General features: G+C 44.2%; 1 protein-coding gene across 1 annotated transcript; it reads left to right on the forward strand.

Annotated features, from left to right (window-relative positions):
* The first annotated feature begins 6,947 nt into the window (after window positions 1-6,947).
* On the forward strand, window positions 6,948-19,999 carry RpS20 (ribosomal protein S20). Its single transcript, XM_053784207.2, has 3 exons — window positions 6,948-7,063; window positions 15,867-15,982; window positions 19,659-19,999. Exons 2-3 carry the CDS (start codon window positions 15,868-15,870, stop codon window positions 19,910-19,912), a joined length of 369 nt encoding a protein of 122 aa, XP_053640182.2. The 5' UTR covers window positions 6,948-7,063; window position 15,867; the 3' UTR covers window positions 19,913-19,999.
* Window positions 20,000-20,874: the final 875 nt, after the last annotated feature.

The following is a 20,874-nucleotide window of genomic DNA, read 5'->3' on the forward strand; positions in this document are numbered from 1 at the left end:
CTACCACCACTACCACCACTACCACCACTACCACCAATACCACCATTACCACCAGTGTTATTCCTGACTACCACCATTACCACCACTACCACCACTACCACCAGCGTTCTTCCTGAGTACCACCACTACCACCACTAACACCACTAGCACCACTACCACCACTAACACCACTACCACCACTACCACCACTAGCACCACTAGCACCACTAGCACCCCTACCACTGCTACCACTAAAACCACCACTACCACCAGTGTTATTCCTGACTACCACCACTACCACCACTAGCACCACTAGCACCACTAGCACCACTAGCACCCCTACCACCACTACCACCAATACCACCACTACCACCACTAGCACCACTAGCACCACTAGCACCACTAGCACCCCTACCACCACTACCACCAATACCACCACTACCACCAGTGTTATTCCTGACTACCACCACTACCACCAGTGTTATTCCTGACTACCACCACTACCACAACTACCACAACTACCACCAGTGTTCTTCCTGAGTACCACCACTACCATTACTACCACCACTAGCAGCACTAGCAGCACTAGCAGCACTAGCACAACTACCACCACTAGCACCACTAGCACCACTACCACCACTGCCACCACTACCACCACTACCACCACTAGCACCGCTAGGAAAACTAGCACCACTACCACCACTTCCACCACTACCACCACTAGCACCACTAGCACCACTACCACCACTAGAACCACTACCACCAGTGTTCTTCCTGACTACCACCACTAGCACCACTGCCACCACTAGCACCACTACCACCACTACCACCGCTACCACCACTTCCATCACTAGCACCACTAGCACTACTAGCACCACTAGCACCACTACCATCACTACCACCACTAGCACCACTACTACCAGTGTTCTTCCTGACTACCACCACTGCCACCATTACCACCACTGCCAACAGTGTTCTTCCTGACTACCACCACTACCACCACTACCACCACTAGCACCACTAGCACCACTACCACTGCTAGCACCACTACCACCAGTGTTCTTCCTGACTACCACCACTACCACCACTAGCACCACTACCACCACTAGCACCACTACCACCACTACCACCACTAGCACCACTAGCACCACTACCACCACTAGCACCACTACTACCAGTGTTCTTTGTGACTACCACCACTGCCACCATTACCACCACTACCACCAGTGTTCTTCCTGACTACCACCACTAGCACCACTAGCACCACTACCACCACTACCACCACTACCACCACTACCACCACTACCAATACTACCAACACTACCACCACTACCACCAGTGTTCTTCCTGACTACCACCACTGCTACCATTACCACCACTACGACCAGTGTTCTTCCTAACTACCACTACTAGCACCACTACCACCACTAGCACCACTACCACCAATACCACCACTAGCACCCCTACCACCACTACCACCAATACCACCATTACCACCAGTGTTATTCCTGACTACCACCACTATCACCATTACCACCACTACCACCACTACAACCACTATCACCAGCGTTCTTCCTGAGTACCACCGCTACCACTAGTACCACCACTAGCACCACTACCACCACTAGCACTACTACCACCACTAGCAGCACTAGCAGCACTAGCACCACTGCCACCACTACCACCACTACCACCACTACCATCACTACCACCACTACCACCACTACCACCACTAGGAAAATTAGCACCACTACCACCACTACCACCACTAGCACCACTACCAGCAATGTTCTTCCTGACTACCACCACTTCCACCATTACCACCACTGTGGTTACCACCAGTGTTCTTCCTGACTACCACCACTAGCACCACTTCCACCACTAGCACCACTACCACCACTACCACCACTACCACCGCTTCTACCACTTCCATCACTAGCACCACTAGCACCACTAGCACCACTAGCACCACTACCACCACTACCACCACTACCACTACTACCACCGCTTCTACCACTTCCATCACTAGCACCACTAGCACCACTAGCACCACTAACACCACTACCACCACTACCATCACTACCACCACTAGCACCACTAGCCCCACTAGCACCACTACCACCACTACCACCACTACCACCACTACCACAACTACCACCAGTGTTCTTCCTGACTACTACCACTACCACCACTGCCACCACTAGCACCACTAGCACCACTAGCACCACTAGCACCACTACCACCACTACCACCACTACCATCACTACCACCACTAGCACCACTACCACCACTACCACCACTACCACCACTACCACCACTACCACCACTACCACCACTACCACAACTACCACCAGTGTTCTTCCTGACTACTACCACTACCACCACTGCCACCACTAGCACCACTAGCACCACTAGCACCACTACCACCACTACCACCGCTTCTACCACTTCCATCACTAGCACCACTAGCACCACTAGCACCACTACCACCACTGCCACCACTAGCACCACTAGCACCACTACCACCACTGCCACCACTAGCACCACTACCACCACTAGCACCACTACCACCACTACCACTACTACCACCGCTTCTACCACTTCCATCACTAGCACCACTAGCACCACTACCACCACTGGCACCACTACCACCACTACCACCACTACCACGAATACCACTACTATGGTCTGTGTCACCCACGGACAGGTCGCCTCACCCACGGACAGGTCGCCTCACCCACGGACAGGTCGCCTCACCCACGGACAGGTCGTCTCACCCACGGACAGGTCGCCTCACCCACGGACAGGTCCCCTCACCCACGGACAGGTCGCCTCACCCACGGACAGGTCGCCTCACCCACGGACAGGTCGCCTCACCCACGGACAGGTCACCTCACCCACGGACAGGTCGCCTCACCCACGGACATGTCGCCTCACCCACGGACAGGTCGCCTCACCCACGGACAGGTCACCTCACCCACGGACAGGTCGCCTCACCCACGGATAGGTCGCCTCACCCACGGACAGGTCGCCTCACCCACGGACAGGTCGCCTCACCCACGGACAGGTCGCCTCACCCACGGACAGGTCGCCTCACCCACGGACAGGTCGCCTCACCCACGGACAGGTCGCCTCACCCACGGACAGGTCGCCTCACCCACGGACAGGTCGCCTCACCCACGGACAGGTCGCCTCACCCACGGACAGGTCGCCTCACCCACGGACAGGTCGCCTCACCCACGGACAGGTCGCCTCACCCACGGACAGGTCGCCTCACCCACGGACAGGTCGCCTCACCCACGGACAGGTCGCCTCACCCACGGACAGGTCGCCTCACCCACGGACAGGTCGCCTCACCCACGGACAGGTCGCCTCACCCACGGACAGGTCGCCTCACCCACGGACAGGTCACCTCACCCACGGACAGGTCGCCTCACCCACGGACAGGTCGCCTCACCCACGGACAGGTCACCTCACCCACGGACAGGTCGCCTCACCCACGGACAGGTCGCCTCACCCACGGACACGTACCAACCACACAAATTAACCACCAGAGTAAGACAGAACTTAAAGTGACCTTAGGAGAGGTCAGGAGGTCACTGTGAGGCAAGCCCACCAGACACAACATTGTGACCTAAGAGAGGTCAGGAGGTCACTTAGACCCACCAGCCACAACACTGTGTGTGACCTGAGAGGTCAGGTCACTCTGTGAGGCAAACCCACCACCCACAACATTGTGACCTAAGAGAGGTCAGGAGGTCACTTAGACCCACCAGCCACAACACTGTGTGTGACCTGAGAGGTCAGGACGTCACTTAGACCCACCATTGCCAACATTGTGTGTGACCTGAGAGGTCAGGAGGTCACTTAGGCCCACCAGTCCCAACATTGTCTATGACCTGAGAGGTCAGGAGGTCACTTAGACCCACCAGCCACAGCATTGTGTGTGACCTGAGAGGTCAGGAGGTCACTTAGACCCACCAGCCACAACATTGTGTGTGACCTGAGAGGTCAGGAGGTCACTCTGTGAGACAAACCCACCACCCACAACATTGTGACCTAAGAGAGGTCAGGGGGTCACTTAGACCCACCAGCCACAACATTGTGTGTGATGTGAGAGGTCAGGAGGTCACTTAGACCCACCAGCCACAACATGTGTGTGACCTGAGAGGTCAGGTCACTCTGTGAGGCAAACCCACCACCCACAACATTGTGACCTAAGAGAGGTCAGGAGGTCACTTAGACCCACCAGCCACAACATTGTGTGTGACCTGAGAGGTCGGGAGGTCACTTAGACCCACCAGTCACAACATTGTGTGTGACCTGAGAGGTCAGGAGGTCACTTAGACCCACCAGCCCCAACATTGTGTGTGACCTGAGAGGTCAGGAGGTCACTTAGACCCACCAGCCCCAACATTGTGTGTGACCTGAGAGGTCAGGAGGTCACTTAGACCCACCAGCCACAACATTGTGTGTGACCTGAGAGGTCAGGAGGTCACTTAGACCCACCAGCCACAACATTGTGTGTGACCTGAGAGGTCAGGAGGTCACTTCGACCCACCAGTCACAACATTGTGTGTGACCTGAGAGGTCAGGAGGTCACTTAGACCCACCAGCCCCAACATTGTGTGTGACGTGAGAGGTCAGGAGGTCACTTAGACCCACCAGCCACAACGTTGTGTGTGACCTGAGAGGTCAGGAGGTCACTTAGACCCACCAGCCACAACATTGTGTGTGACCTGAGAGGTCAGGAGGTCACTTAGACCCACCAGCCACAACATTGTGTGTGACCTGAGAGGTCAGGAGGTCACTTCGACCCACCAGCCCCAACATTGTGTGTGACCTGAGAGGTCAGGAGGTCACTTAGACCCACCAGTCACAACATTGTGTGTGACCTGAGAGGTCAGGAGGTCACTTAGACCCACCAGCCCCAACATTGTGTGTGACCTGAGAGGTCAGGAGGTCACTTAGACCCACCAGCCACAACATTGTGTGTGACCTGAGAGGTCAGGAGGTCACTTAGACCCACCAGCCACAACATTGTGTGTGACCTGAGAGGTCAGGAGGTCACTTAGACCCACCAGCCACAACATTGTGTGTGACCTGAGAGGTCAGGAGGTCACTTCGACCCACCAGCCCCAACATTGTGTGTGACCTGAGAGGTCAGGAGGTCACTTAGACCCACCAGTCACAACATTGTGTGTGACCTGAGAGGTCAGGAGGTCACTTAGACCCACCAGCCCCAACATTGTGTGTGACCTGAGAGGTCAGGAGGTCACTTAGACCCACCAGCCACAACATTGTGTGTGACCTGAGAGGTCAGGAGGTCACTTAGACCCACCAGCCACAACATTGTGTGTGACCTGAGAGGTCAGGAGGTCACTTAGACCCACCAGCCACAACATTGTGTGTGACCTGAGAGGTCAGGAGGTCACTTAGACCCACCAGCCACAACATTGTGTGTGACCTGAGAGGTCAGGAGGTCACTTAGACCCACCAGCCACAACATTGTGTGTGACCTGAGAGGTCAGGAGGTCACTTAGACCCACCAGTCACAACATTGTGTGTGACCTGAGAGGTCAGGAGGTCACTTCGACCCACCAGTCACAACATTGTGTGTGACCTGAGAGGTCAGGAGGTCACTTAGACCCACCAGCCACAACATTGTGTGTGACCTGAGAGGTCAGGAGGTCACTTAGACCCACCAGCCACAACATTGTGTGTGACCTGAGAGGTCAGGAGGTCACTTAGACCCACCAGCCACAACATTGTGTGTGACGTGAGAGGTCAGGAGGTCACTTAGACCCACCAGCCACAACATTGTGTGTGACCTGAGAGGTCAGGAGGTCACTTAGACCCACCAGTCACAACATTGTGTGTGACGTGAGAGGTCAGGAGGTCACTTAGACCCACCAGCCACAACATTGTGTGTGACCTGAGAGGTCAGGAGGTCACTTCGACCCACCAGTCACAACATTGTGTGTGACCTGAGAGGTCAGGAGGTCACTTAGACCCACCAGCCACAACATTGTGTGTGACCTGAGAGGTCAGGAGGTCACTTAGACCCACCAGCCACAACATTGTGTGTGACCTGAGAGGTCAGGAGGTCACTTAGACCCACCAGTCACAACATTGTGTGTGACCTGAGAGGTCAGGAGGTCACTTAGACCCACCAGCCACAACATTGTGTGTGACGTGAGAGGTCAGGAGGTCACTTCGACCCACCAGTCACAACATTGGTCACGTGACTCACAACTACCTCGGTATAACAAGGTTATTAACAGTAATTATACCGCTAAATATCCTTCATAATTTCCACCATCTGGATCTTATAATAATATAAATTAAGATATTTTTATTTTAGTTATTAAACAAAACATCTCCGATATAAAGTTATATGATAATTATGATGAGTCATGTTAATGGCTCTTGTTACGAGGAATTAGAGTCACCACTTCCCTTCCTCGGATCAAACCTATTTGCTTCACATTTCCGTCCCCTGCATGACCCGTATGTATTTAGCGCATCCTCGAAAAATAAAAGATTTCCCAGATTTTAAATTTAAAAAAAAAAAAAAAAAAACGCGCCAAGAGTTGGCGGGAGTTGTCAAAACTAAACTTATAGTCGGCCGAAGCTTTTTTTTAAATTATTAAATCAAATTTTAATTTAATCAAAGTTTATATAAAAGTTTTAAATTTAAAGCAATTTTTATATTGATTTTATCGAATCTGTTTTTGTTATTAAGTTTATAATAATGTACATTATAGTTTTTAAATGAAATATTTACCTCCGTCTGGGTGGCGGAGAATGTCAAAATAAAACTATAATCTGATAATAAGTTTTCAGCAACTTTAAAATAAAATAAAAATATATTAATAGTTTCTTATATAATTTACATTTACTTTTATATATACTTAGCAAAACATTAGATAAACATATTAAATATATTATTAGCAATAGTTGAGAGTAAAGAGTTTAATATTATTGTTTACAATTTTCTCTGAGGTTGAAGAATCTTCCTGGTGAAGTCGAACTTCCGGTTCAGCGCTGATTTTTAATAATTATCTCGACCGGAGACTTCCGAGTGAGTCCTCCATTACTCCTATTATTACTTATATCTTGTTGAAGTTGTTGACAATGATAAAACTGTCTTATAAGTTGTGGAAATATGTTATTATTGTGTTGATGTGTGGCAGCGCGTGTTGTGGCCACGTGACCACTTAACTTCCGACGGGTTTAGCGCTTCCGTCATTATTATAATACACGCTTATGTTAGACCTATCTTAGGCCTGTTGTTATAGGCCTATCTTAGGCCTGTTATAGACCTATCAGGCCTGTATTATAGACCTATCTTAGGCCTGTTATAGACCTACCTTAGGGCTGTTATTATAGACCTATCTTAGACCTGTTATTATAGACCTATCTTAGGCCTGTTATAGACCTACCTTAGGTCTATTATAGACCTATCTTAGGCCTATTATAGACCTATCTTAGGCCTGTTATAGACCTATCTTAGGCCTGTTATAGGCCTATCTTAGGCCTGTTATAGGCCTATCTTAGGCCTGTTATAGACCTATCTTAGACATGTAGGGTTCTTTTAGACTTAGACATGTAAGGTTGTTTTAGATAGGCCTATATGGTTTTAGACCTGTGTTAGCCCTGTCGGGTTATTTTAGACCTGTGTTAGCCCTGTCGGGTTATTTTAGACCTGTGTTAGCCCTGTCGGGTTATTTTAGACCTGTGTTAGCCCTGTCGGGTTATTTTAGACCTGTGTTAGCCCTGTCGGGTTATTTTAGACCTGTGTTAGCCCTGTCGGGTTATTTTAGACCTGTGTTAGCCCTGTCGGGTTATTTTAGACCTGTGTTAGCCCTGTCGGGTTATTTTAGACCTGTGTTAGCCCTGTCGGGTTATTTTAGACCTATGTTAGCCCTGTTGGGTTATTTTAGACCTGTGTTAGCCCTATCGGGTTATTTTAGACCTATGTTAGCCCTGTCGGGTTATTTTAGACCTGTGTTATCCCTGTTGGGTTATTTTAGACCTATGTTAGCCCTGTTGGGTTATTTTAGACCTGTGTTAGCCCTGTCGGGTTATTTTAGACCTGTGTTAGCCCTGTCGGGTTATTTTAGACCTATATTAGCCCTGTCGGGTTATTTTAGACCTGTGTTAGCCCTGTTGGGTTATTTTAGACCTATGTTAGCCCTGTTGGGTTATTTTAGACCTGTGTTAGCCCTGTTGGGTTATTTTAGACCTGTGTTAGCCCTGTTTGGTTATTTTAGACCTGTGTTAGCCCTGTTGGGTTATTTTAGACCTGTGTTAGCCCTGTTGGGTTATTTTAGACCTGTTAGCCCTGTTGGGTTATTTTAGACCTATGTTAGCCCTGTTCGATTATTTTAGACCTATGTTAGCCCTGTTGAGTTGTTTTAGACCTGTTAGACCTATGTAGTTATTTTAGACATGTTAGGGCTATATGGTCATTTTTCGACCTATAGGATCATGTTAGGCCTCATTAACACCTGCAACAACTAAATATATTTGTTATAATAGTCGCGGTCAAGTGAGTTACGAAGCTTCAGTTTAACATAAAGGACCCCAATGGAAATAAGTCACTCTGTCTGACTTTTTTGGGTTATCCCAGGTTCTCTACACATATGCTGCTATGTATGATAATTCTATGTAACTGTATTGTGTATACCTGAATAAATTTACTTACTTACTTATAAATCTTTGATAATTATAAACAACAGAAGACTATAATTGAGCAGTTATTATGTGGCTGAACTTAGAGACGTTGTATCCTGGAGTCTACCTGGAGGGGTCGACGCCCCCCGTGACCCACAACCAGGCCACCTGGTAGATGTTATGAAATATTGTGGCAGTTGTGAGTAATACAGTGGACCCTCGAATTTAGTCCTGCCTTTTCTGTATGCAAAACTATTTTTATTATCTATAAAATGTATTTTTTGTTAATATTTTTGTGTCTGGAATGGTTTAATTGGATTTACATTATTTCCTATGGGAAATATTAACAAAAAATATATTTTATAGATAAAAATAGTTTTGAATACAGAAAAGGCACGACTAAATTCGAGGGTCCACTGTACTTATGTTATAGTAGTAGGTTCAGCACGGTAGTACAGCGTACGCGCCGTGACAGTGATCACGGTATGTCACTCTCACTATCTAATGTCTCATAAGAACTTAAACTAACCCAGTTGGTGGATGAACTTATGTTCAATATTTATAAAACATTCCACATAGCGTTTGAGGACTAAAGTTGTAAATATTCAGTCGAATATGAAGGTAAATAATGTAGACATTGACAGACAAAACTAGGGAAAATGTTCACGTTTATAGCTTAACAGTAAACTACAGAAGTGTGATCCAGCACGTTATTCCCACACATCGTCCATCTCCCACTAAGGTCACCATCTCCCACTAAGGTCACCATCTCCCACTAAGGTCACCATCTCTCACCTCACTATAACTCACCTGGATATAAAACCCTTGTAATTAACTTTGTTACTTATTAAGCTAATTTGTTTGGTTATTAAATTTATCTGAATATAAATAAAAGTTGTGTTAATAATTGTTGTGGACAATTAATAGTTTATGTAGGTGTTCAGCGCTGTATGACCCTTGTGGGTTTAGCGTTTAGTTTTGATTGTAATAATAATGGGCAGCTGTTTACCTATGTAAATATTTAGGAAGAATTGGTTAAGTTGTTTGTGAAGAAAGACTTTGTCGTATAAATTCGCATTCGGAATGAAAGCTTAAGATACTGTGAACATTAATGAGAAGCTCCGGTAGTTAATGTGTAGTTCAACTTTAGTTTATACTACCTAGGTGCAGGTGAAGATAATTTTATAGTTAAGCTGGTAAATGTTGGTTTATGGTAGAAGTGATGGAACTCTTCTCTCTATACTCACAAGAACATTGTTACAAGGCAGTGTTGCGTTTGTGTCAAGTTCAGTGGAAAATTCAATATTTGTGTATTCTGAATTTCAATATTGTAAAAACAATGGTACATGGCCACGGGATTTATTTATTAGAAAGTTATCGTCGAGACAACATTGATACAACGATAGTTTATGTTCCACCAGACACTAATTCAACCAGTTGACCTCATAACACGCAAGAAAAATAGTTCTAAATAAGTCCCACTGGATATCCTATTACAGCCCCATCCCTACCTGCCTGGAGGGTGTTCTAGGGGTGCCCCTGAAGCCCAGTCCATGACCAGGCCTGGCAGTGGATCAGGACCTGATCAGCTAGGCTGTTACTCCAGGCTGCCTGCAAACCATTAAATATAAAATAACAATCACCTGCTGCTACGGATAATTTATGAAGCTCTCGTCTATTAAAATTTTGAATACAATCATTATCTTTAAATAGAGCATCTATACATATATCTATCATCTCTAGTACATATATCTATTGTCTCTAATACATATACAGTAGGACCCCCGTATCCACGAGGGATGTGTTTCAAGGACCTGCCATTTATTTATTTTATTTATTTATTTATTTATTTATTTAATAATTTGACATTACAGAGGTACAAAAAAATACAGGTAAGAGCAGCATGCCAAAGCCACTTATATGCATAGCATTACGGGCTGGCTTAAAATTAACTTAAGATTAACTAAGCAATGATGAAATCAGTGATAAGACATTATTGTAAACAGATAACTATAAAGCACAAGTGAGTATTACAAAGACAGGTCATGTGGTTGCTTGTATTGTTGTACATTCAGTAGAATGGAGTATTCTGTTAGGTAGTGTATTTAAAAAATAACAAAGTTAGATTGGGTCCTAGGTTTAACATTTATGTGATATAATTGTGAGTAACATTTTGGATATACAATTTATAAGGTTCAGTTATTCAGTATTTATTTGGTTTTGAGTGAGTAAGTGAACTTTGAGAAGAGACTTGAATTTATAAACAGGTAGTGTTTCTTTTATATTTACAGGTAATGAATTCCAGATTTTAGGGCCTTTTATGTGCATTGAGTTTTTGCATAGTGTGAGATGGACACAAGGAACATCAAAGAGTGATCTGTGCCTTGTGTTATGGTCATGTGTTCTGTTGAGGTTGGTAAGGAGATGTTTGAGGGGAGGGTTAATATCAGATTAAGTGTTCTATGTATGTAATAGGTGCAATAATAAGTATGGATGTTTTGTATGGTGAGTAGGTGGAGTGTTTTGAATATTGGTGGAGTGTGCTGCCTGTAGTGAGAATTTGTTATTCTGACTGCAGCCTTTTGTTGGGTAATTAGTGGTCTGAGATGGTTAATTGTTGTTGAGCCCCATGCACAAATTCCATAGGTGAGATAGGGGTAAATAAGAGAGTGATATAGGGCCAGGAGGGCTGACTGTGGAACATAGTACCGTATCTTCGATAGTATGCCTGCAGTCTTGGAAATTTTCTTAGAAATTTGCTGTATATGTGTATGAAATTTGAGTCTATTATCGAGGTGGATTCCTAGGAATTTTCCCTCTGTTAGCTTTGTGATAGGTGATCCATTTATTATTATGTTAAGAGGGACATCTGTAGCTCTGTTACCAAACTGAATGAAGTAGGTTTTGTCAATGTTTAGTGTAAGTTTGTTAGTCCTCATCCAGGTAGATATTTTCTGTAATTCGGTATTTACAGTATTGGCTAGCATGACTGGGCTCGGGTGAGAGAAGACGTATGTAGTGTCATCTGCAAGTAGTGTGGGTTTGAGCAGATAGTAGCAAACCCTATATAGTATACCTCTTATAAAGTTTAATTGATAAATTATGCACAATAAGTGGAGAACTCTCACTTTTTCACTGATGGGAAGCACTTCACAGCTTCTCTTAGACTTTGAACAACTGTCAGCTTCTCTACTTTTGTACTTTGGGGTCATTATCATGCAAAATTAAGAGGTATTTTTGGGCCACATAAACCGTGGATAACCAAAACCACGGATACCGAATAGGTGGATATGGGGGTTCTACTGTAACAGCGAATCCTCAGGTTATTCTTCAGCTCTGTGTATTGTTGGTTAAGCCTCATTTAGATTCTGCTTCACAGTTCTGGTCACAGTATTACAGAACGGATATAAATACGCTGGAAAACATAGAGGAGGATGACAAAGTTGATCCAGGCATCAAAAATCTCTCCTAAAAGATTAGACTGAGGGCAATGAATCTGCCTTCTCCAGAAAGTTGTAGAATTAGGAGAGATATGACTGAGGTGTATAAATGGAAAACAGGAATAAATAAAGGAGACATAAATAATGTGTTAAAATATCTAACCATGACAGGACTTGCTGCAACAGGTTTAAATTGAAAAAATTTAGATTTAGAAATTATATGGGAAAGTAATGGTTTGGTAAGAGTTGTGTATGAGTGGAACAAACTCTTGAGTAACCTCATTAAGGCTAAAACAATGTGTGGTTTTAAAAATAGGTTAGATGTATACCCGAGTGGGTGTAAATGTTAGTTGGACCTGATTAACTTGAGCCAGTAGGCCTACTGCAGTCCTCCTCTTAGATTTTTTTTTTTTTAGATTTTGCCACCGAAGTGGCTAGTTAATTGTGCACCCTATATCCATCCTGTGGACGGTAGCGCGAGAGCATATGGATACACAAAAGGCCTAGGAACTAGGCCCCAACGGGTTAACAGGAATACATATGGATTTATATCTACATATCTATAGTTCACTTATCTGTTACAAGCAAATTTAGGAAATTTGCTTAGTATATCTGGTATCTTATTTTCATTAATAAGATATCTTGACATGTCACATAGGTTATTATACTGTCTGTCTCTGTATTCCTCAATAAGTGGACAATTAAGCACATAGTGTTCAAGAGAGTGACCATATGCCTGATCACATAATTTACATTTAGTTTGATCATCATCTGTGTCTCCCAAACTGCCAGAAGTACTTGTAACCAAGCCTAAGCCTGGCCACTACAACATCAGTCAGTACTTGTAACCAAGCCTAAGCCTGGCCACTACAACATCAGTCAGTACTTGTAACCAAGCCTAAGCCTGGCCACTACAACATCAGTCAGTCTGTTCACATTGCAAGTTGCTCCATAAACATACTTATCTACGTTCATGTTATCATAGTGGGTTATATACTCAGGCTTCTAACTGCATTCCTATAACAATCATTTTCATTATTTACTTCTCTCCTAATATTATTCCTAATGCTAGACACAGTTATACCAAAGTTATATTCTACATTCTCCTTCTAGATACTCTTCTTGGCTAACATATCAACTTTATCATGAAGGAGTAATCCAATGTGTGATGGGATCCATAGCAATTGTACATTAATTCCTTTGTCCCTAATTTTTGAGTATCTATACCTGGCTTCCCCAATGAGCATGTTGTTGGAGTCATTATATGAGTCAAGAGCCTTCAATGATGACATAGAATCAGTAATGATGATAGAGTCAAGCTCAGTGTCATAGGTTAGCTTTAGCGCCATTAGGATTGCAAACAATTCAGTTTGCAGTGTAGACGCCCAGTTGTTAATTCTTATGCCTAACTCAACAAATTTATTATCGTTCTTAACTAGGGAGGTGGCAACAAGAGCAGATGCAGCCCTGCCAGAAGACTCCTGTTTAGATCCATCAGTGTATATAACTTGTGATAACTTATTACTACCAGCTAGGTGAGAAATTTCTTCTTGAGCAGTTGCTCTAACAAGAGATTTAAGGAAGGGATTACTAGCAATGAGCTTCTTGGGAGGGACTTGTAGGTATGTGATATTAAATGAACACATCTTCCATGGAGGGGTGAAATGCTCTTGTTGCCTACAGTGATACAGTTCATGCAGGTTATAAAACTTAATGCAATTGCACGTTTTCACAATCCATTTAGATCTGTGTGTATTTACCTCTAGACACTTGGTAAGATTCACTGTGACAGTGTCTGGTTCGTTTCTCAACATTCTAATACCGAGTACAGTGTTAATTTCAACAATCCTATCACTGATACTAGAAATACCAAGCTCCTTCCTCATGTTAAGAACTTTTGTAGATCTGGGACAGCCAAGAATAATCCTGAGAGCTTCATTTTGCATTAACTCCAAGGGTCGGAGGGAACTTTCTCTAGCTAATATCAACATGGGAGCAGCATAATCAATTAAGGACCTAACATAGACTATGTACATCATTCTTACGATTCTCACATTAGCACCATAGTTGGGATTGTAGCCAGCAACATTAGCACCATAGTTGCAGTTGTAGCCAGCAACATTAGCACCATAGTTGAGATTGTAGCCAGCAACAGCTTTGAGAGCATTTAGCCTAGCTTTGCATTTCTTGTTTAGTTGTGGTATAGTGGATTTGTTAAAGGGTACATCTACACCAAGATATCTGTAAGTTTTAAGGTAGCTAATGATTTCACCCTGCAAATAGATGGGTGGGGGGTGTCGTTTGCTTGTTAAGATCTTTGTTTTAGAGGAAGATATTATGAGGCCTAGTCGATTACAAATTGCTTGAACTTCATTAAGAATGGTATTCATCTTCTTATGCCCTGTTGCATGGATCATGATATCATCAGCATAGCTTATAGCTATATGTTTAGGTGAGGCAGGTACAGCATTTAGGAGAGCATTAATCAGAATATTAAATAGCATAGGACTAAGAACTCCTCCCTGCGGTGTACCTAAAGACATTTCTTTAGAATCACTTCTGAAGCCTTGGTAAAGGACAGAGGATACTCTATTTGACAGGTATCCTATTATCCAGCAGAGTAAGCTACCACCAATATTCATTTTGGCTAGTTCATGTAGTATAACGGTTCTGTTCGCAATATCAAATGCAGATTTTAGATCAAGAAAAGTGGTAAAACTAGTAGAGGTGTGTGCAGTGAGAAAGGTGGAAATACAGTTCTGCACACTTTTACCTTTCATGAACCCATAGAGGTAGGGGGAAAGTTGATGTCTGATTCTGTAGTACAGTCTGTTAAGCATCATTCTTTCAAAAGTTTTACAAAGACAACTAGTTAAGGAGATCGGCCTAAATGTATCAGGCTGTTGGGGCTTAGGGATAGGCACAATGAGACTATTGGTCCAGGAAGTAGGAAGAACGCCCTCAATGTAACTGTTAACTTTATGAGAACTGACTGTATATACAGGAACTTGATAAGAGAACTGACTGTATATACAGGAACTTGATAAGAGAACTGACTGTATATACAGGAACTTGATAAGAGAACTGACTGTATATACAGGAACTTGATAAGAGAACTGACTGTATATACAGGAACTTGATAAGAGAACTGACTGTATATACAGGAACTTGATAAGAGAACTGACTGTATATACAGGAACTTTATAAGAGAACTGACTGTATATACAGGAACTTTATAAGAGAACTGACTATATATACAGGAACTTTATAAGAGAACTGACTGTATATACAGGAACTTGATAAGTGAACTGACTGTATATACAGGAACTTGATAAGAGAACTGACTGTATATACAGGAACTTGATAAGAGAACTGACTGTATATACAGGAACTTTATAAGAGAACTGACTGTATATACAGGAACTTTATAAGAGAACTGACTGTATATACAGGAACTTTATAAGAGAACTGACTGTATATACAGGAACTTTATAAGAGAACTGACTGTATATACAGGAACTTTATAAGAGAACTGACTGTATATACAGGAACTTTATAAGAGAACTGACTGTATATACAGGAACTTGATAAGTGAACTGACTGTATATACAGGAACTTTATAAGAGAACTGACTACTGAATTTTGTCTCAGTATGGACTGTGTATAGGCATATAAATATTGACATTTCTCCCGGGCCTCATTCGGATAGGCCTATAGTTACATAGGCATCACTTTGTAGAAAATAATTTTTTTTTTTTTTTTTTTCAGTATGTCTGGCATGTACGACAAGGGCGACATGAAGGGCGGCATGATGGATGACGGTGCACCCATCCACCGCATCCGCATCACACTTACCTCCAGTAATGTCAAGTCACTAGAGAAAGGTACGATCATCCAGACTATCCTGCACCCCAGACTATCCTGCACCCCAGACTATCCTGCACCCCAGACTATCCTGCACCCCAGACTATCCTGCACCCCCAGACTATCCTGCACCCCCAGACTATCCTGCACCCCCAGACTATCCTGCACCCCCAGACTATCCTGCACCCCCAGACTATCCTGCACCCCCAGACTATCCTGCACCCCCAGACTATCCTGCACCCCAGACTATCCTGCACCCCAGACTATCCTGCACCCCAGACTATCCTGCACCCCAGACTATCCTGCACCCCAGACTATCCTGCACCCCAGACTATCCTGCACCCCCGGACTATCCTGCACCCCCGGACTATCCTGCACCCCCAGACTATCCTGCACCCCCAGACTATCCTGCACCCCCGGACTATCCTGCACCCCCGGACTATCCTGCACCCCCGGACTATCCTGCACCCCCGGACTATCCTGCACCCCCGGACTATCCTGCACCCCCGGACTATCCTGCACCCCCAGACTATCCTGCACCCCCAGACTATCCTGCTGTCAGCATAGTTGCTGATCCTCTGTATATGTTATCTGAGTATCATAGTACCATCCATATGTTTTACATACATGACCCGTTGCTAGGCTCAGTGACTAGCATGTGTGACGTCACGTGATGCCGCATGAATGCGTGGGATGCGCTATCCTGCTCTCAGTTTCACCGTAGACCTACCAGGCAACAGGACAGGCCAGTCTGGGCTCCTTCACACACTGCTAACATAAGTGTTACCATCCAACAAGTGTGTTTAACTCCAACCATCACATCTCCACAAACCCTCCCAACCTCACCCCAGACTATCCTGCACACGTCCACTGAGGAATGAGAGGAAATAGGGTTTGATCCAAGGAAGTGGAGGCTGTTGCCAACTCCTTCCATCACAAATAATAAGACTTAACAAATAATATTTTTGGGATTTTGCTATGTTATATTTTATTCTATTTTCATGTGTTATTATATTTTCTTACATCAAATATTTTCTTCTATTTTCCTATATTTTTTTTTTTTTCAACAAACTGGCTATAGTGAACCATGGCCGGGCTGCCGTACTTTATACAGGAGAACGGGTTACTAGCTCCTTGCTCCCATATTTTCTTTTATTGTCCAATTTTTTCCTCTATTTTCTTATCCAATATTTTCCTCTATTTCCTTATCTGATATTTTCTTATATTAAATGTTTTATTATTTTATTTTTTAAGACATTGGTAGTCTCCCACTGATGCTGGTGACCTGAACAAGAAACACTTTCTCCATCATTCACACTATGTCTTGCCAGAGGTACACTGATACAACATTTTAGATGTCACTTTAAACAGCAAATATCCTAAACCTCTCCTTGAAAGTTCAGACATTGTACTTCCCACCTCCAGGACCTGAAATCTGGCTAACTGGTTTCCCTGAATCCCTTCACAAAATATAACCTTACACACCTCCAGCTCATGTCCCAAAAACCATTCATCTCTTCTCTTATCTAACACACTCACATATGCCTCCTGCATGTCCAGGCCCCTTGCACAGAAAACCTCCTTTACCCCCTCCCTCAGACATGTCGTCTCCACTGCCTCTGGCCTCTTCCTTGTTGTAAGAATCACAACCCATGCTTCACACCCATATAAGAGTGTTGGGACCACTATACTCTCAAACATTCTCTTCTCTGAATCCATGGATAACATTCTTCGTATCCACAGACTCCTCAGTGCTCCATTCGCCTTTGTCTATGGTTTACCTCGTCCTTCGTATACCCATCCCCGGATACATCCACTTGCATATACAGTGGAACCTCAAATATCGAACTTTCTTTGGTCCAGAAGGCTGTTCGAGTGCCTTTACCGAATGAATTTATTCCCATCAGGAATAATGTAAATTAGATTAGTCCATTTCAGACCCTCAAAAATACACTTATAAAAGCACTTACAAAAATACACTTACATAATTGGTCGTGTTGAGAGCAGTTCGATTTTTGAGGTTCCACTGTATCTGAAAACATTCACTTCTTCAATACTCCCTCCCTCCAATCTGGTATCCAATTTTTCCTTATCTAACTAGTTTGATACCTTTATCACATTATTATTATCAATGTTCGCTGTCAAGTACCCTTATACAACCTCGCAAACTCATCCACTAACCCTTGCAACTTCTCTTCAGAATCTCCTAAATGCATAGTGTCATCAGCAAAAAGTAACTGTGCAATCTCCCATTTTGTATTCGATTCCCCATAATATAATCCCACCCCTCTCCCCAACACCCTAGAATTTACTTCTTTTACAACCCCATCTATAAACATGTTAAACAACCATGGTGACATTACACAACCCTGTCTTAAGACCTACTTTTACTGGGAAGTAATCTCCCTCTCTCCTGTACACCCTAACCTGAGCCTCACTATCCTTATAAAAGCTACATCATTTATTAACTTACTACCTGTTCCATACACTTGCAACATCTGCCACATTGCTCCTCTATCCACCCTGTCATAAGCCTTTTTTAAATCCATGAAAGTAACATTAACTTCCCTTCCATTTATCTAAATATTGTTCACTTATATGCTTCAGTGTAAACACTTGGTCTACGCATCCCCTACCCATTCTAAAGCCTCCTTGTTCATCTACAATCCTACTCTCCATCTTATAATTCTTTCAGTAATAACCCTACCATATACTTTACCCAGTATACGTCATTATCATCAGAGTTGACATACTTGGTATTATTATCATCAGAACAAATTTATTCCATTTCGGAAGGAAAATCAACATTTTTGCAAATCATGTCACTTCCGCTGGTACTTATAATTTGAGTGTCGTGGGCAGTGCCAGGGACAGTAACCATGACACTGTAGTTGTGGGCAGTGCCAGGGACAGTAACCATGACACTAGTCATGGGCAGTGCCAGGGACAGTAACCGTGACAATGTAGTCATGGGCAGTGCCAGGGACAGTAACCACAACACTGTAGATGTGGGCAGTGCCAGGGATAGTAACCATGACACCTGTAGTCGTGGGCAGTGCCAGGGACAGTAACCATGACACGTGTAGTCGTGGGCAGTGCCAGGGACAGTAACCACTACACCAATCATAGGCAGTGCCAGGGACAGTAACCACGACACTAGTCGTGGGCAGTGCCAGGGACAGTAACCAAAACACAAGGTACTCTTATCTAACTGTATTTACCTTGGCTCCATAATTATTAATAAGTACTGAGGCTTTGTATCTTCTCAAACTAAGATCTTGGTTATAACTCTCACCATAATATTTAAAGGGGTAGACTGGTAAGCCAGCAGAAGGCCTCGGTCAGATGACCAAAAGCTCCAATGGCAGTTCATCATATAACTAAGACCTGCGTCAAGAAACACGTGTCCTGTTACCTGACCAACCTGACCTGACCTTGTGGAAACTGACACAAGGAAAACTTTCCTGGCCAACCTGACCTGACCTTGTGGAAACTGACACAAGGAAAACTGTAAAAATTCAGCACATTTTATTGTTATTAGTAAAGTGTTAAGAGGTTGTGTGTGCTGGATACTTTTTGTTTTTGTAGTCACTTCTAACGTTCCTCTATATACAGTCACTTCTTATAAAGCTCCTCTATATAGTGTGATTTTTTGTAAATAGTTAATAAATTGGTCAAATTATTATTTTTGTACAGTGTGTTCAGAGCTGGTGATGCGCGCCAAGGAGAAACAGTTGAAGGTGAAGGGTCCTGTGCGCATGCCCACGAAGACCCTGCGCATCACCACCCGCAAGACCCCGTGTGGTGAGGGATCCAAGACCTGGGACCGCTTCCAGATGAGGATCCACAAGAGGGTCATCGACCTGCACTCACCCTCAGAGGTGGTCAAACAGATCACCAGCATCAGTATTGAGCCTGATGTTGATGTCGAGGTCACCATCGCTGAGTAGAACGGAGGTCGTTTGTCACCATCGCTGAGTGAGGCGGAGACTGTCAGTCATCATCGCCGCGGAGATGACAATAAACATTGTCGTACACTGAAATGTCTTATTATCCCACATCAAACAAGGAACATTGTGGTTATGGTTACCACTAAGACCATCCTGGATGTGCCTGGTTGATGGGCAGGTTAACCAGGCTGTACAGTATATGAACCACAGCCTGCATGATCAGGAACTGATTAAATGAACTTTCCAAGTTCTCACCAGAAGACAGTCAAACATGTGTTGGTAATCCCCCTTATGTATGTGGTGTGTTACAAGTCTTGGTCCTCTTATACTTATTGTCTCTTCATGATAATCTTTGTGTTTGACTTTGTACAAGCAGTAAAGGTAATGTTTGATGCACCTTGACTGATGGTTCAATAGCACATTAAGTGTAAGAAGACCAAGACTCTCCATCTCCCTCCTTACACTACTGCCACCCTGATGACCTGTGTGGGTTTAGTGCTTAGGTGACAGCAGTCAACTAACACCCAGATACCTGTTTACTGTGGGGTGGTTTTTGATCCAAGGAAGTGGATCGGCTTAAGTTCCTTGAATCAAACCTGAATGGCTTCCATTACCCCAGGTGCTCTGGAACCCTGAGTTTAGCTCTGCTAGCAAGTGTGTGGGACAGCAGAGGTCTGCTAGCAGGTGTCTGGGAATAGCAGAGGTCTGCTAACAGCACTGGCAGTGCTCTTATAATCCCTAAAGGTTTAGCACCTAACCAACAGTATATAATTACTGGGTCAGTGATGAGCTAAAATGATATCTGAGAACATTAATGGGGCCAGGTGGTTTAAGGGCTGCTCTGGTTTATTGATTCCTCTCAAGGGAGGTTCCTTGATGCTGGTGAGGCACTCTGATCTAAGGAATTGTATCTGTTCTCCAGTTCCCAAAATTAAGCCTGAATACCTTCCATCCCTTCCCTC

Source organism: Cherax quadricarinatus, chromosome 43 (genome assembly GCF_038502225.1).
Source record: "Cherax quadricarinatus isolate ZL_2023a chromosome 43, ASM3850222v1, whole genome shotgun sequence".
Taxonomy (NCBI): Eukaryota; Metazoa; Arthropoda; class Malacostraca; order Decapoda; family Parastacidae; genus Cherax; species Cherax quadricarinatus.